Source organism: Propithecus coquereli, unplaced genomic scaffold (assembly GCF_000956105.1).
Source record: "Propithecus coquereli isolate 6110/MARCELLA unplaced genomic scaffold, Pcoq_1.0 Scaffold305, whole genome shotgun sequence".
In the NCBI taxonomy this organism is placed as follows: Eukaryota; Metazoa; Chordata; class Mammalia; order Primates; family Indriidae; genus Propithecus; species Propithecus coquereli.
The window spans coordinates 3,020,799-3,038,842 of NW_012148675.1; the positions used below are offsets into that span (position 1 = coordinate 3,020,799).

The window sequence follows — 18,044 nt, forward strand, 5'->3', positions numbered from 1 at the left end:
TGTTCACTTAAAAGGGATATATTAAAAAACACAACCGGTGACTGAGGTTTATCTAAAATGAAAGGCAAATGGAAGCAGCAATTATAAATAAAAATTCTGGTTTTCCCCTTAGGAGAAAAGATTGTTGCAGTTTTATTAGGGAAACAAATATGACATCCTGGGGTGCTTTCCTATAGGGAAGTAGTTTTGCATCTTTAGTGCAGATCAAAATTACTTGGCTTGATAAACACATTGTTAGGCCACACCTCCAGAGTTTCTGATCCCATAAATCGGAAGCTGTCTCAGTATTTGCATTTGTAACAACTTCCCAGGTGGTTCCAGTGGAATTGTTTTGGAGCTCATACTTTAAGAACCACTGCTACCAAGGTATACTAAGAGGTCTCAAGTGTGAGAGAATGAGCGATTTTAACTTCTGAGTTATGAAGTGTTCTTACCTTTTTTACATATGGCAGTGGGTGCTTCAGGGCAGGCACCCTTTTTACATTCATAAATAAACTTTACATTGCCCTATTGAAAGGTTAATATTAGAACTGGCCTATTCATATAGTTCTTCTTATATGGGACAGTTTGACCTCATGTGTTCTAGGCAATTTTATTTTATTTTATTTTTCCATTTTGGTTTTTTTTTTTTAGAGACAGGGTGTCAGCCTTGCTCAGGCTGGTCTCGAACTCCTGAGCTCACGCAATCCTCCCACCTCAGCCTCCCAGAGTGCTAGGATTATAGGTATGAGCCACCACACCCGGCCTTTTAACACAGGTCAGTTAACAGTTACATGGAAAGAAGCCTGACTATCATTCATCTTGAGATTGAAATGAGATATTATCAAGCCAAAACAAATTTTATTTGCTCTTCCATTTCAAAGACTGAGAAAACAATCTATGTTTATAATAATTGAAAGCCTTAGAGAAAATCTAGACTTGGAATATTCCATAATTTAAGTCACAAAGGTGACTTAAACCAATGACTGCAAGCTTTTCTTCAAAGAATTCCTACCTAGTGCCAAAGGCTATGTATCTACCAACATATTAATATCAGTGAGAATGCTGAGTTGTAAGCCACAATTTTACTTATATGTATGCCCAATGTCTGGCACATAGTGAGCCTAAATCATTCAGCTATTTGTGTCATCTTTGTTGCTATTTCCTTCTAGTCTTTTGTGTTTGTATAATTTGTAATCATAGAACACATGGGATTTTGCATTATGATTTCTCATTTAATTATATTTTCCTGCTAGTCTTCTCATACATTTTAATAGTTACATCATATTGTATCACTGATGAACTGTAATTTAAACATTCCCGTGTTCTTGGACATTTAGGTTTCTGACTTGTTTTTTGTTTTTTTGTTAAGACAGAGTCTTAGTCTTAGTCTGTTGCCGGGGCTAACTCTGGCGTCAGCCTAGCTCACAGCAACTTCAAACTCCTGGGCTCAAGCGATCTTCTTGCCTCAGCCTCACAAGTAGCTGGGACTACAGGCACGCACCACCATGCCTGGCTAATTTTTTCTGTTTTAGTTGCCCAGCTAATTTCTTTCTATTTTTAGTAGAGACGGGGGTCTCGCTCTTGCTCAGGCTGGTCTCGAACTTTTGACCTCAAGCTGTCCTCCCACTTCAGTCTCCCTGAGTGCTAGGATTACAGGCGTGAACTGTCAGGCCCAGCCACTTGTATTGTATTTAAGATAATGTTACAATGAGGATACATACACTGGTGTGGGTCAAGTAGCTATTTTGCTATATTTCACTTTCAAAGTGAATTAGAAGCTATTTATTGAATACCTACTCTGTGCTGTGGAGAAGATAAAACCTTGATTCATGCTTCCAAGAGCTTATTTTGTAATTCTGGAATACGAACTAACATGTGAAATAAGTAGAGAATACTTAAGGGCTAAGATATATTTATTGAGTGCAGTAAGAATTCTGAGTCTTAGGTGATCAGAAAGATACCTATTCTGGCAAAAGGGCATCATGACTCATGATTCCTGAGTCAGGCAGGGCCCAGAGGCTGGACTGCACCAGGCCAAGTGTCTGACTTTGTCAGAGGGTCCCCCAGGTAGGGGAGATGATTCAGAAAGATGACCGGAGAAATAGGATGGAGTCAGATTTGAAAAGCCAAAGAGCAGAGTTGAAATTAGGGGACAGTGGAAATAAGAAGCCACTGAAATTTGAGAGAAATTGAAAATAAGGAACATTATAGCACTTGAGTAGCAGGTCGACTGGCATAACAGAAGTGTTTTGGAAAGATTAGTTTGGTAAAGAGTGTGGTATGAAAGTTAGAGTGGAAGAAGGAAGATGCAGAATAAGAAATCTTAGTGGTCAGGTGACAAGTTTTGCACTCTACCTCTCCTTGCTTCCCCTTATATCCAGCCTAGTCACCAATTCTTGGTAGTTCTGTCTTTTGAGTTTCTTCTGAATCTGGTTCTTCATCCTTCGGTAGCTTCCGTAGGGATTTCCCCGCCTCTAGTTTTGCTTCCCTCCACTGTGTTTTCTACTTGGGCCTGGAATGACTTTCAGGAACAAAAATTAGGCCACTCATTTCATATTTTTCATGATTGAGGTATTCTATAGGATAAAGTCAAAATTCCTTAGCATTACTCAACTACAAACCTCATTTCTTTTCACTTTTCCCCTCAAGCTGTGCTGAATTATTTATAACTCCTTAAAACGTTCATATCTTTGAATATACTGGTGCCTATTGTGGAATGCCCTTCACAATTTTATGTGTCTAGGATATCATCTAGCTACCTCCTCCATAAAGTCTTGGCTAATTCTCCAGGTGGATTTTGCAGCTCCTTCTCCTAGACTCTTACTGCTTCTTTTATTCATTTTCCTTATCAAGTATTTTTGGTTGCATAGGTGTCTCCCACTTAAGTGCTCAGTAGTAATTACTGAGAGGAAGACGAGGGATAGTGAAGTCTTGGACTTGGGTGGTGGCAGGTGGAACAGAAAACAGGAAGTATGGAGGGAGTCATTTTAAGGGGAAATAAATGGAATCCTGTGACTGCTCTAAATGATATAGACATGGACTATCAGCACTTTGATAAATTTGCTTGGATGTCTTTTCTAGAACTTAAGCTCTTTGTCCCTAAAATAAATATATTCTTGAGAAACAATGTAAATTTGTAAATGCACGTAAATGATGTTTGTTTTTTTTTTTTTTTTTTGCCATTGAAACTGAAGAAGGGGTCTTTAAAGCTGAATGGGATTGGAGGGTGTTGTGAAGTATGAGTCATGATGTTTTCATTGGGTAATGAGTAATGTTTCTGATCTAGCTAGAAAAGTTAGGGACTAGTAAATGTTCATGATTGTCTCTTGCATTAAAATGTTTCCTTTTCTTGAAGCTGTAATATATTCTATTTGGTGTGTGAAAAATATTTCACATTTAAATCCTTATTTTGGTGAGAAACAGCCAGTTTTGTGATATATAAGGCTGGCAATCTATTGTAATAAAATATGTGAAGTAAAATTACAATGTTCTTTCCAGTTTCTTAAAAAATAGAACAGTATATGTACTTAGAAAATGTTTAGTACTTAGATTTTACTTTAATTTACTAGGATGGATTCTTTAAATAAAAGTAGGTGTCAAACTGTTAGCCAGTGCAGTTTTTTCCCCCCTAACTTTCTTTTTCTATATTTTAGTAAATTTAAGTATAAAGAGATACTGGCTTTTATAGCTCCCTTCTCCTTTTAAAGAATCATGAACTGTTGTATTGACTAGACAGTTTCTTATCAGTCTTTTCTGACAGTGTACATATTTCAATGTGCTGTGTAACAATATACATTCTGGTTCAGACTAGAGTAGTAGAATATGCTATTATAACCACATACATAAGTATTTAATAATTGGTCATTAAAACTGAAGTCTAGGCTAAGGGTTTTCTCTTCAGAATGACAATTTTAAGTGTTCATGTCAAAACTGACATTCAAAGGCTCAGCATCGTGGCTCAAGCCTGTAATGCCAGCACTTTAGGAGGCTGAGGCAGGAGGATTGCTTGAGGCCAGGAGTTCAAAACCAGCCTGGGACACATAGTGGGACCTTATCTCTACAAAATAAATAAATGTCTCTTAAAAAAAAAGCTGACATTCAATAGGCATTTTATTTAGCTTTGTTCTTTAATGTCTTGAATATTCTTTTGTATGCTATATATGTGATAACATCCTTGAAGGTACTTTGGCCACAACATTTCTTTGGTCTAATAATGTGCATTTGCCATAAGCCACTCCCCCCTTTCCAAGTCGTTCTGTCCAGTCCAACATCCCAATAGGCCAACCAGTACAGTTGACCTTAAAACTGACCAATTCTAATTGAAGTAAATTGGCTTCAAACTCAGGTTATTTTAAAGATTTCAATCCTATGTCTCTTTTATGAGCAGATGCAAACTACTTTAGAGCCTTGATCTCTTCCCCTTTCCATAACTGCAGGTATTTCTTTTGGAATTAACCGTATCCTTTTAAATATTGTACTTTTGGACTAATTAATTTTTTTAAAAAACAGTAATCAACCTCACATAATCTTCAGAGTATTTTAGAGACCATATAACCAATAAAAATTTTTATATTCTTCCAAAAGAGGTTAACCAAGTGTCCAAGTTATCCAAATTATTAGGTACCCCAAACTTAGTTTTCTTTACCTATTAGTTGCTTTGTAGCCAATACAAGGCTGATTTGCATAAGTAGTACTAATTCTCTGTACACCTATATTGAGATGTCTTTGTATGACTGACTGAAAAGTGGGTCAAAGAACTTATATTTGACATTTATAATTGAGAACCGTGGAGAAAGTAACATTAAAATAATGCTGGATATAGTAATGGGTTTGGTACTGTGTTACTCATATAACAAAACAGGAATTTCATTTAACTTTGCTAGTACCTGAAAGAGCTCCTTAGTAACCAGAGATAATTTTGGACACTAGGAGTTCTTAGGTGTCATAAAATAAGACCTTTTGAAGGATATAAAGAAACTCTAGAAATAACATGCACGTTTAAACGCAAACCAATTAAAGTCTGCTAAAATGCAGAAATACCAAAAAATTGCTAAAAAGCTGAATTTGCAAGTTGCTTTTAATATTTCAACTCCATGGTGACACGAAAATTCATATTCCCACCAATGTTTTCTTTAGGCTGAGGCTGTAAAGAGCTGGGGCCCCCTCCCAGCACGTCGGCCTCGTGCAAGCTTGTGTGCTTATGCCTGGGCTTCTAGCCTCAAGAAACTAACCATCAGTATCTTAAGCAGCCTCGGAATGTGCCCTGGTTTGGGACAGATATGGGGGCAGATGGCCGAGAAAGGTGCATAGATAAGTTACCCCAGCCCACGTGCTTGGCCCCCAGGAGGCGTTGGGGTGTGGGTCTCATGCAGCGGGGCCCGGAGTTGGGGGGCGGCGTTCCGGGGACAATAAGTGTGGGAAGCTGGCCGGCGCCTCACCTTGCCAGGGACCCCGCGGTGGTCCGTGCTGCCCTGCCAGAAGCGCCTGCTGTAGTTTGTGATGTATCCGACCAGCTTGTCCTGATAGGGAAAGTCCACCTTCCAGATCAGGGACCCGTAACCAAAAACCCACACCTTTCCTTGCTCCTCCCCTGTGGTGGCCATGGACACTCCGCTGTGGTCCCTCCGAGCCCTGGGTGACTGCAGACTCCCAGACGCGAGTAACCGGCTGCTTGAGGCGCAGGCGCGGTGGCTGCGCAGCGCCTTGGGGCGCAAAGAGCCCTGGGATTGTAGTTTGAGGGAGGTTTTCCGACTCTGTCCTCAGGCAGCATTATTTTATTTCCTTTATTAGTGGGTCAGAAGGCCTTGACCTTCTGTATAGTAAGCAATAAGATTCTCTTGCAGCTTCCGTAAATCTCCCTAACTTACCTCCAGTGCGCGTGTGCAGAGAACTACAATACCCACAACCCTTTTCGGAGACTGTGGCTCCAAAGTTGGAACTGTGTTTTTTTTCCTAACGCGGGCGAGGAAGGAGAAAGAGTTGGAGTACCGTCTGGTGCGAAGTGATACGACGCAGATGTACCTGCGACGCAGTTAGCTTGTAGAAAGACATTTTGTTCTGCTTTGAAACTTGGATTTGTGCCCATATAACAGCAGCCAGAGTAGCGCAAGCCGGGAATGTAATCCATATATGACTTTATGTACTTCTAAAAAAAATCTGCCTTTTTGCCTTTCAAATAAAAGCAGAAAATTTACAATAGAAGTTTGACGGCTGTGAAAGGACAGCTATTATTTAAATACAAATTGTGTGCATATTTAAATTTTACACGCGAAACCTTATTTGTGTTTAATATTCTCGGCTCAGGAAAGTGTGGGCAAAGGTTCTTGGAGCTCATGTACAGGCTTTGAAAACAAGCTGGGGAACTTGCTCAAACTGTGTACAAAATTTGGGGTATATGTGCATTTTTCTAGGGAGAAACATCATAGCTTTCATGAGTTTTATAGTTTCTCCAGGGATCAAGGATCCTGAGAAATGTTAAGATCTGCTGGTTAGAGCTGTTCCTCCAAAATATTCTTTAGGAAGCTCATTTGGACTATCATGGCTGTGCCTGTGTATGTGAAAACAAAAGCCTTACCAAAATGATTGTTCTTTCTTGAGGATTTCTAACTATTTCATGGTCTTTAGCTTTATAAGAGAGGAATGCTAAAACACGCATGTTCAAAGAGTATTATTTGTGCTCTTAAGAAATAGGAAGCTGCTACAAAGAAAAACTTATTTTAAGAATAACCATATTTTCATATTTTCTCCAAGTTGTAGTTTTACATTGCCTGACATGGTTACTACCCCACTCCCCCTTTTGAAAAATTCCAAACATACAGAAAAGTTAGAAGAAAAGAGTATAATGATCATTTTTATACCTTTCATCTAGATTCAGTAATTAGCATTTTGTCACATTTGCTTTACTTCTTTTTCTCTATATGTATATTTTAATCTTAAACATTTGAAGTAGTATGTGTTATGACATTTTACTTCTAAATACTTATACATGTATCTTAATGACATTATAATAACCACAGTGTCATCGCATCTAAGAAAATTAACAATAATTACATCATCAAATGTAAATTACATATACGACCTGCTTAATAGTATATGTCTAATATGTCTAATTGTCTTTGTGAGAGAGTCATACATGAGATCTGTACTGGACTCTGCACCGGAATTTGAAATGAGCTTTGAAGGGAGATGATGATAATGGTGATGAAGGCAGTAATGCTGTGAAGAACTTTCTGGGCTTGTGTAGGAAAGCTGGGCTGTCTTTATGGTGTTCTTTGTTGGTTTCAGTATATTCAGCCAGTGGGACTATTTCATCAAGCATAGAGAACCTGAGTATTTAGCCCCTTCTGGAAAGGACTAGCAGGTGCAGAAAAAGTAGAATGACTACTTATCTTTGTTCTTCTCAATAAATGTCCTTTATTCCTTTTCTAGCCTTTTTGGGTTAGTTGTTTCCTATAGGGGGCTGTGTATTGAGGCTGAGCATTGACTGTAGTTAAATGGCCATCTCTGCATAATAGAGTGTATATTAGGGATTAACTAGAAGTCTTTGGCTCTCAACAGAGCACCAAAGCATGCATTTTGGTGGGGTATGAACAAGAGCAGAAGCCTACTGGAAAGAACTGCTCAGACATTTCCAGTGGAGCATGGAGAACACTTCAAAGTCCTTTGATATTTTCAGTGAGAACATTCCAAGGAATCTTGATTTGCCAAACAGAGAGACTTCCTGCTTTAGGCTCCAGCAGAGGCTATGGCATGACAGTCGTTATCTCTACTGTGGGCTCTTCCTCAGCACTCTTGTGAGGGATGTTAGACAGGCCCACTATAATCTGCTAATCTCCAGGAGTACAGTGTTGTTTTGTTGACTACAATATAATCTTTCTACCTTGTTTTGTAGACCAGTCAAAAGAATGGATTTTACAGAGGCCTACTCGGACACGTGCTCTGCAGTTGGACGTGCTGCCAGGCAAGGCAATGTTAAAGTCTTAAGGAAACTCCTCAGAAAGGGCCGTAGTGTTGATGTTGCTGATAACCGGGGATGGATGCCAATTCATGAAGCAGCTTATCACAACTCTATAGAATGTTTGCGGATGTTAATTCATGCAGGTAAGGTAAATTCAAGGTATGGGAGGCTGTACCTACAAACTGGCATAATAAAACATAAAGTTACGATAATACATGACTTATTAACAGTAGTAATTTGTTTCCCTTCCTGTGATCATAAAATAACTGCGTAAACTTATTTATTAAGGATAGTAAGATTGCCTGCCTTGGATTTTATTAGTATGATGTTGCCTTTGGACATCTATAAGTGTTGTTCTTTATATGGAAGGACTTATGCCTAGCCTCTGTTTATTGACTGAGCTAGGTGATGTGGCAAAAGTAATCTGCTGTTTGAATTAAAGCATTCAGTAATTACTGGTCATGTTTATTCTTTCCTCCTTTTCCAAACAAAAGGAACAGTGTTACTGAAATTGAGGATATGAGTGTTTTGTTTGAATAAGTCTTTTTTTTTTTTTTGAGAGACAGGGTCTTGCTCCGTTGCTTAAGACTGGAGTACAGTGGCACAATCATAGCTCATTGCAGCCTCATACTTCTGGGCCCAGGCAATCTTCCCACCTCAGCCTCCCAAGTAGCTGGGACTACAGGTGTGTGCCACTACACCTGGCTAATTTTTTAAAAAAATTTTGTAGAGACAGAGGTCTCGCTATGTTGCCCAGGCTGTTGTTGAACTTCCGGGCTCAAGCAATCCTCCCACCTTGGCATCCCAAAGTATAAAGGCTTAAGATAGGGTTTCAGAATCTGTTTGAAATTAACTATAAAACTTGAGTTCTCAAACTATCTCTAGGGGCAACAGCATGAATTTGAATATTCTTTTCTAGTCAAAAAGATTATTACTAATATACTTACCTCTCTTCCCCACATCAGAATAGTGTTATGTTACAGATTTTTTTTTCATTTAGCTGCTAAGTAAACTTGAGCATGCTAAAGTTTAAAGGCGTTTGAACTGGTTTTTCAGGTTCATCTATACAGTTGTCCTTTGATATCGGTGGGGAAATGGTTCCAGAACCCCTGTGGATACCAAAATCTGGATATGTTCAAGTCCCTCAGTCTGCCCTGTGGATAGGAAAGGGTCATTTATGCATTGTATACACTGATACTAAAAGGTCGGCCCTCTGTATCTGCAAGTTCTGCATCCTGCAAATGCTGTGTTTTCCATCCCGGATGGTTGAATCTTCAGATACAGAACTTGTGGATACACAGGGCCAACTGTATATTCTTTTAGAAATTTTAAGTATCAGCTTCATCATTAATGGCCATCCTTTTCTGAGCTTGATGTTTCTGGAGGATAAGATAGCACGTAGTTAGCTATGCGATTAGTTGATATAAATGGCGAAATAAAATTTTCTCACTGTATTTTTATTAGTGATCGTCATTATGAAGTAAGCTTGATAAATCTAATTTATGTATAATGTATACACAGGGATTAGAGGAGGGGTAGGGAAATAGGAAGTAGGGTTTGCAGAGGCTGAGGAAGCAGCCATATGAATTATTTTAGGAGATGGTGCCATATTGGGGCTTAGTCTTTTTTGAGTTTGGTTGTTCTCTATAGTATTCTTAAAGTTGGAACTAATGTCCAAAATTCCATCAGATTTGCTTATCTGATTCACTAACCAGAAAAATCAGATTAGAATGAGGTGGCAGTGCTGTATAGCTTATCGGTTGCTTTAAAAATGTTTTTTTTTTTTTTTTTTGAGACAGAGTCTTGCTTTGTTGCCCTGGCTAGACTGAGTGCCGTGGCGTCAGCCTAGCTCACAGCAACCTCAAACTCCTGGGCTCAAGCAATCCTTCTGCCTCAGCCTCCCGAGTAGCTGGGACCACAGGCATGCACCACCATGCCTGGGTGATTTTTTCTATATATATATTTTTAGTTGTCCAGATCATTTCTTTCTATTTTTTAGTAGAGACGGGGTCTCGCTCTTGCTCAGGCTGGTCTCGAACTCCTGACCTTGAGCGATCCACCCGCCTCGGCCTCCCAGAGTGCTAGGATTACAGGCGTGAGCCACTGCGCCCGGCCCTAAAAAATGTTTTATGTATGCTCTTGGCATACCTTCCTTTTGTAAATTAGTTAAAGTGTATACTTTATTCAGATACCCTGCCTTTTTAAAAAGATTGTAATTTAGACTTTTCTGGATGATTTAAGTTCTGGGACATTAACCAGTGAGGAGTGATAGTTGAATACTTTTTGTAAAAGGTCTAGCTAGCATAAAGCTACATATGAGGAGGTATTTTAAAATGGTGGTGAAATACGAACATTCCAATCTTGATGAGTGAAGCAAGGGCTCTTCTGCTCAATGATAAGAGCAGCAGTCTTATATCTGTATCAGTTAACTTGATATTATGGGTTAATCTTAAAAGTTTCCAAAGCAAGTTTGACATTTCTGTCTGTCTTTATACTTGCCATATCTGTGTTTTATATGATTCATACTTCTCTTGTCCCTTGTGGCTCAACTGGTATATATAAAAGTGTCTTTTGTTATATAATTTCTATCTCCCTGAACTTCATCTAATATTGGTGAACTGTGAGAGATTCCTAAAACGTAATTAGTGTCCTAAATTTTGAAGGTACATAGGCCTACACAAAAAGAATAGTGGCATCTGAAATGGTTGGGAGGGTTTTGCTTCACTTTCTCTTTAATATAGATTCATGCTATTTATTATTAATCCATTTGCTGACTTAAAGTCACTTAAATCTTATAATTAATTAGAGCGTATAGCTAACAAATACTTTTATTTGGAAAATAAATGATCTAGCTCATAGTACTTTTTATTAGTTCATTTTAAATAAAAATGTATGCTGTAATACTGGGCACAGTAACAGATGCTGAAGGTCCTTGTACAAATAAGGCAGGGTAGCATAGTGATTAAGAGTTATGGTCAGATGGACCTGGGTTCTATTAATAATGATACCATCACTTTATTGGTGTGACTTTGGACAGGCAGGTCTTTGAACCTCTCAGTGCTTTAGTTTCTTCATCTGTAAGTGGTATATGTATACCATGGAGTACTATTCAGCTTTAAGAAACGATGATATAGCACCTCTTGTGTACTCCTGGATAGAGCTGGAACACATTCTACTAAGTGAAGTATCCCAAGAATGGAAAAACAAACACCACATGTACTCACCATCAAATTGGTATTAACTGATCAACACATAAGTGTACATATAAGAATAACATCTATCGGATGTCGGGCAGGGGGGAGGTGGGAGGAGGGCATGGGTATATGCATACACAAAGAGTGCAATGCGCACCATCCGAGGGATGGACACGCTTGAAACTCGGACTTGCGGGGGAGGGGAGGACAAGGACAACATACGTATCCTAAACATCTGTAACCCCGTAATACACTGAAATTAAAAAAAAAAAAAAAAAAGGAAATATTCTATTGTTCCAGCTCAGGCCAGAAACTCTGGGCTATCTTTAATTCCTTCCTTTTTCTTATATTCCTCATCCAATCCATCAGCAAATCCTTATTTGTATGTATGTTTCTGTGTGTATGTATACACATACACACACACACACGCACACAGAATCAGATCACTTCTCACTACCATTAATACCTTTGTCTGAGCCACATCATATCTTGCCTGTATTGCTGCAATAGCGAGTGTTCTATTTTTGCCTTTGCTCCCTCCTCATCCCATGACAGGCCACTCTCAATGTATCAGAGGGATCCTTTTAAACTATGTCAGACTGTGTCTCTCTTCTGCTCAAAATTTTGTTATAGCTCATTTCCTTCCAAGTGAGAGCACTGTTATGTAGTATTTCGTAGTATAGATGTAATGTATTTAACTATTCTCATATTGATGGACATTGTGTTTGTTTCCTATAGGTTTGCTATTATAAATAGTGCTTCAGTGAACATCCTTATACATACATCTTTGTGCACACAATTGAGCATTTCTGTAGGATGGATTTTTTTAGAAGTGAAATTGCCAGTTCAATAAGTTAGGGTTCTTCAGAGAAACAGAACCAATTGGAGATACACACACACACACACACACACACACACACACACATATATATAAGAGGGAATATACTAGGGACATTGGCTTATGGCTTATGTGATTGTGGAAGCTGAGAAGTCCCATTATATGCCATGTGAAAGATGAAGAACCAGGAAAGCTGGCGGTTTAATTCAGTCTGAATCTGAAGGCCTGAGAGCCAGGGGAACACATGGCATAACTGACTCTCAGTCTGAGACCAAAGCCCTGAGATCTGGGGAGCAAGGGGACACTGGTATAAGTCCCAATGTCCAAGGGCAGGAGAAGACGGATATCCTAGCTCGAGAAGAGAACGCGAGTTCTCCCTAAGCCTTTTTGTTTTGTTGGGCTCTCAATGGATTGGATGATGCCTGCCCACATTGGTGAGAGTGGATCCTTTTTACTCAGTCTACTGATTCAAATGCGAACAGACACAGAAATAATATCTTAGTGGCTATCTGTGCATCCCTTAATCCAGTCAAGTTAACACACAAAATAAATCATCACATATGCCAAGTTAATTGGCATTAAAATATTGATAGATACTGCTAAATTGTATGCTGTGTTAATTAATTAGGACTCTTTCAGTATTGAGCTAGTTTAAACTAGCTTAAACAAAGAAAGGAAATATGGTAGCTCATGTAAACGCTAAGTCTGAGTGGGTACGTCGGTTTAGGCATTGCTAGACTTTAGTGTTCAAAATAATGTCATTAATACTCTGGGTCCCTTTCTCTCAGCTCTTCTTCGCCCTGTGTTGATTTTATTCTTGGACAGGATTTCTCTTTGGATGTTCTAAACTTACTTTATCTTTAAAGAGCTTCTTATGAATTCTGGGCTGGGCATGGTGGCTCATGCCTGTGATCCTAGCACTCTGGGAGGCCAAAGCGGGACTATGGCTTGAGGTTTGGAGTTCGAGACCAGCCTTAGCCAGAGTGAGACCCTGTCTCTACTAAAGATACAAAGAAATTAGCCCCGGGCAACTAAAAAAATTGAAGAAATTTTGGTGGCACAGGCCTGTAGTAACTTGGGAAGCTGAGGCAGAGGATTGCTTGAGCCCAGGAATTTGAGGTTGCTGTGAGCTAGGCTGACGCCACGGCACTCTAGCCTGGGCAACAGAGCGAGACTCTGTCTCAAAATAAATAAATAAATAAATAAGTTTCTTGTGTATTCTGGATGTTTATCCTTCACTGTTATATGTTTCAGATATTTTACCTATTTTCCCCTGTCTTTTACTTTTCATATGGTATCTAATTTCTTTTGATGCCTCTAAACTTCTTCCTTTCCACTGACTTCTCTGCATCCTGTATGCACGGAGTCTCTCCTAGATTGTCTGAGCATATTGCACAAAGTAAAATTCCTTGTGTTGCGAAAATTATTTTACATCTTACTTTTTCTTAGCATTCCTAAGTAAAACGTAAGATGATGTAAATTATGTAAAGGATTTGACTATATAATCTACCTGACATTGACATTTATCACCCTTGTGATTGGCACATACTAAATTTGTGTGGCTTCATCAAATTCTGGCTCAGCTGTTGAGAAAATGTTCTGATGTTGATATTTAACCTATCTGCTTTACTGAAAACCATGTGGTTTTGCTTTCCTTGTTAGGGGTTTGCAGAAAACAAAAGTAACAGTCTGCCACCCATCGCTACCACTCTTACAAGAAGTACTAAGCAAGTATATTATTTATAAGAAAAAAGACACTTGGTGTCAGCAAGCTTAGGGTGTGGTATCATTGGCAGAATGTTTAAACCAACTCTTGTCATTGCAGCACAGGCGTCAGTGGCTGGCATTGGTCCAGCTGTGATGGCCCTAATCCTCAAAGTGTAGCCAAGAAAGAACTCAAAAGTTGTTATGAAAGACCTGAAGTGCTCATTGTGTTTGTCCATTAGGGAGTCTTTAATACCCTTGCCATTTAAAGTTTCAGCAAGTAGATGAAAAGCAGAAACCACTTTGCCTTCCATTGAGAATAAATAGAGATTAAGGCATTAAAAACAGTGGGTACAATGAGCCATTTCTTTCAAGAAGCCCTCCTATAGTGAAAGGAAGAGAGTGAGAGGGGGGTGGTTGATGGTCCAGTACAAGATAGGTAAGATCCCTTTGGTAAAACTCACATATCAATTGAAGGAAGGCAGTTTATCATTGGAACTTTCAAAACCTATTTATATTGGGTGCCGAAAACTTTCTTAAAATGATATTTTGGAGACTTTACCAAATTTTTAATGGCTGTCATAATGCATACATATTGTAATGATTACATATCTATCTGTATTTTTGTTCTACAAATATTCAAATTATATAGATAATTCTATTGAACCCCATTGAGGGTTGGGTCAGTTATTTTATCCTTGTTTTACTGTTATGGAACCTGAGCCTCACAAAGTTTTAAGTAATTTGCCCAAAGTATAATCCAAATTATAACTGCAGAGCCAGGATTGCATCTTTAATCTAATTCCAAATGTTACCTTCCTGGTCCAGTGGTTTTAAAGTTAGCTAAATATCTTTTTTTTCCATAGGTATAATCTTTCAAGATCTCAAGTTAGTAGTAAATTGACTTCAGTATATCTCATCCTGCAAGAGAAATGCCTTTTATTTTCTTTACTTCATAGATAATTGCACAGGAGGTTTTATTTCCTTTTCCTTAAGTGGGTGTGTATGTAAGTCACTAAGGGTCTTGAGGCTTGCACTCAAGAGGTGCGAATTAAGCTTTAATTCCTTGAGGAAGGAATTTCTACATAAATTATTTGGAATTCTGTATGAGAGATTTATCTCTTCTCTCCTATTTATTTATTCAGTCATTTGTCTGTGTGAACTCATGGGTATTTTATGCCTGTAGTTTGAGTTGTAATCCAATACAGTGTAATTTATTTTGTTGCTCATATTGTTTTGGCTGTTGGGTGTCCTTTCAGAGTGGCTCCTGTGTGTCTTTGACATGCCCCCAGTTCTTTTCTCTTCTCTCTCCTCTCTTCCCTTCCTCTTCCCCTTCCCCTTCCTTCTTTGCGTTTCTTCTCTGACGGGGTCTTGCTCTGTTGCCGAGTCTGGAGTGCAGTGGCATGATAAATAGCTCACTCACTACAGCCTCAAACTCCTGGGTTCAAGGGATCCTCCTGCTTCAGCCTACTGAGTAGCTGGGACTATGGGTGTGTGCCACTGTGCCCAGCTAATTTTTTTTCATTTTTTCTAGAGACAGGGTCTTGCTGTGCTGCTCAGGCCCGATTACTGGTATAAGCCATAGTGCCTGGCTTAACATGCCCCCATTTTTTGTTTTTTGAGCACTTTTTTACCTTCTGGACCTACAATATGCCCCAGGTTTATTTTGTATATTCCTCACCCCAACCCTAGAATCATCCATTCTCATAAAAGCCCTGGTTTATTCTATTGGAGAATGATATTCAAAACCCAAGATCTGAGGACTTGTTGTTCTTGTTGCTACTGGAGTGTCATTGCTTTTAAGCCCTTTTAGCACAGATAGAAAATATATTTATGTATTATAAGCCATGTGTGTGTGTGTGTATATATATATATATATATATATAAAACCGTAATTATTTCTTTAGCCATATGTATCTATTTTAAGCTAAACACAAGTTCATACTAATGTCTGGGCTCTAATCCATTATCACATGGTTCATTCTAGTCTTCCCGCTTTGCTCACCTCCCTCTCCACAAATAAGAAACCTGGCTTCCAGATCTGCCATCCGTTTATTTGTTTGATCTTAGTACACATGTGTAGTTTCAGAATTGTTAGTCTGTACCCCTAGAAATTTTGCCAACTAAAGCACAGCGTTTATGTACAGTTCCTTTTGTCTTTAATCGTATAGTTTTTAGTCATAGCATCATTTTTTAAAGTTACACAGGCCAGTATCTTTTTTCTCCACCCCTCAGTGAGGTTATGACATACAATTGTAATCCACTTAGATTCTTTTTTCACAGTCTTCCTTCTATCTGAGGATCACTCTTCCTTCTCCCTCCTGACTGATTTTTTAAAAAATGCATACATTAAGGTTCACTCTTTCTGCTGTAAGGCATAGTATTTAAATGGCCGGGATTAAACCTTAACTCTTTTTTTTTCTTTCTCAGTAGAAGAGAATATCCTTTTTTCTTTATAAAAGGAAGTTCCTTGGCTTTCTGTAATGCAACACTGGTCTAGGTCTCTTACCTTCCAGCTTTTATCTCTCTTAGTCTCTTGTTGCTTGCAGGGGCTCTTCCTCTCCCCAGTCGGCACCCTTCTCTCTGCATCTCTACCAATACCACATTATTTTACTTTTTCTAACTTTAAGACATGGTTTAATGTATCGTAAGTCTAGGCTCCCCTCATGCTTGTCTTGTTTTTTTTCCTAAATTCTTTGTTACTTACCTGTACTACCCCACCCTTATCAACTTGAGTCACTTTACCGAGTATAAAACCAACAAACAACTCTACTGGCATTTTAATTAGAATCGTATTAACTTTATTAATTATTTTGGGAAGAATTAGCATATTTATAATATTGAAATTTCCTGTTTAGGAACTATCCACCTATATCAATTATCTATATATATCTGTATGTTCCTAGTTTTACATGTCATTTGTGTTCACAAAACTGTAAGTTTAACACATGAAATAAGTAAGGGTTATATCTAACTAATCTCTTGACTAATCTGAATAAGGACCAATTTCTGACTAATCTCTGAAACACCGTGATATGCACTTTAAAAAAATATGACTACCCTGTCTTGCTGTTTAGTTGTACATGCTGTAAAGTTTTATGCTATTTTCTTTGAATATATGGATGTATAAGCTGTTATTTGAATATTATGGTTTGGTCTACCTGTTTTATCAGTGAGTTACAATTACAAGAATTCTTTAAAATAGATGACTATTTTAGCCAGGAACATTAGTTTCAATTCTGATATTTCAAGAAAATATTTTTAAAAGTTTTTTTTGGGGGGGGGTTGTTTGTTCTGTTTATCACTGCTCTCAGAAATGCCTTCACCACACCTTAGAGCCTGTCCTATAGTGGGCTTAGAATTTTATTGTTTTGGAAGCAAAAGTAAGAAAATCTCCTCTCAGTATTATCTGTTGCTGTACAGTTTCTAAAATTTTAATGTAGATGTTAATTACATAATTTGAATGTTACCAGAACCTTGAGTTTTTCATAACAAATACACTCCAGAAACCTTAAATTAATGCATAAATTCCTTATAAATTATATGCCACTGTTTGGTTTCATTGACATGTATTTTATTCTTTTAGAAATACCATCTTTCTTAACTATTAGACTGTAGTCTTAAGTTAGAAAAGGAGTACTTAAAACTGCCTTCATTATTAGTTGAATATAAGGAAGTAATGCTAGATATAAGACCATGTGCCTCATGGAAATTTAGAAAGAAAAAAATAGAATTTATTAATATTTCAATAAATCTTGCTTAAGCAAATCTTTGGTGCTACATCTTCCTCAGATCTTGCTTTTGTGTTACCTTTCAATTCCTGCCACTCTCCTTCCTCATCCAAAAATGAGAGAAGAGACAATGAGAATGAGTGGGCAGGATTTGTGTAGTAATAATACCAAAGAGCTGTTCACACTGGGATCTCTGGAGAAATTTTTCTTGATTTTCTAGAGATTTCTAAACTATGAGACCTCTCATTTATAAATCACTTACATTTTAATATTTCATTAAATTCCCCTTAAGATCTTTGCTTTTTAAGCCCAAGAAATAGAGGCAATATCTTCTAGTTGATAAGTTTTTATTCTTCCATAGATTCATCGGAAAACTACATTAAGGCAAAGACTTTTGAAGGCTTCTGTGCATTACATCTTGCTGCCAGTCAAGGACATTGGAAGATTGTACAGATTCTTTTAGAAGCTGGGGCAGATCCTAATGCAACTACTTTAGAAGAAACCACACCATTGTTTTTAGGTGACGTATGCTATTTGTGGTACAGATACAATTTTTTTTTTTTGTTAAACTAAGCTTAATTTTTCCCTGAGCTGTTATACTTAAAGTATGTTCTTTGGCAAATATTCTATCCTGCTTC

At 38.1% G+C, this 18,044-nt stretch overlaps 2 protein-coding genes across 2 annotated transcripts in view; one reads left to right on the forward strand and one right to left on the reverse strand.

The window, feature by feature from the left end:
* Nucleotides 1–5,644, reverse strand: part of CHAC2 (ChaC, cation transport regulator homolog 2 (E. coli)) — an 11,853-nt gene extending 6,209 nt beyond the window's left edge. Inside the window, exons 1-2 of the mRNA XM_012649863.1 lie at nt 5,421–5,644; nt 1,484–1,495 (exon numbers count right to left, since the gene is read on the reverse strand). Coding sequence (XP_012505317.1) covers nt 1,484–1,495; nt 5,421–5,585 — 177 coding nt within the window. The 5' untranslated portion in view covers nt 5,586–5,644. The remainder of the gene's footprint in view (nt 1–1,483; nt 1,496–5,420) is intronic.
* A 2,229-nt stretch (nt 5,645–7,873) lies between these two features.
* The window catches only part of ASB3 (ankyrin repeat and SOCS box containing 3), a 91,384-nt gene continuing 81,213 nt past the window's right edge, over nt 7,874–18,044 (forward strand). Inside the window, exons 1-2 of the mRNA XM_012649842.1 lie at nt 7,874–8,082; nt 17,768–17,926. Of these exons, the coding sequence (XP_012505296.1) occupies nt 7,887–8,082; nt 17,768–17,926 (355 nt within the window). The 5' untranslated portion in view covers nt 7,874–7,886. The remainder of the gene's footprint in view (nt 8,083–17,767; nt 17,927–18,044) is intronic.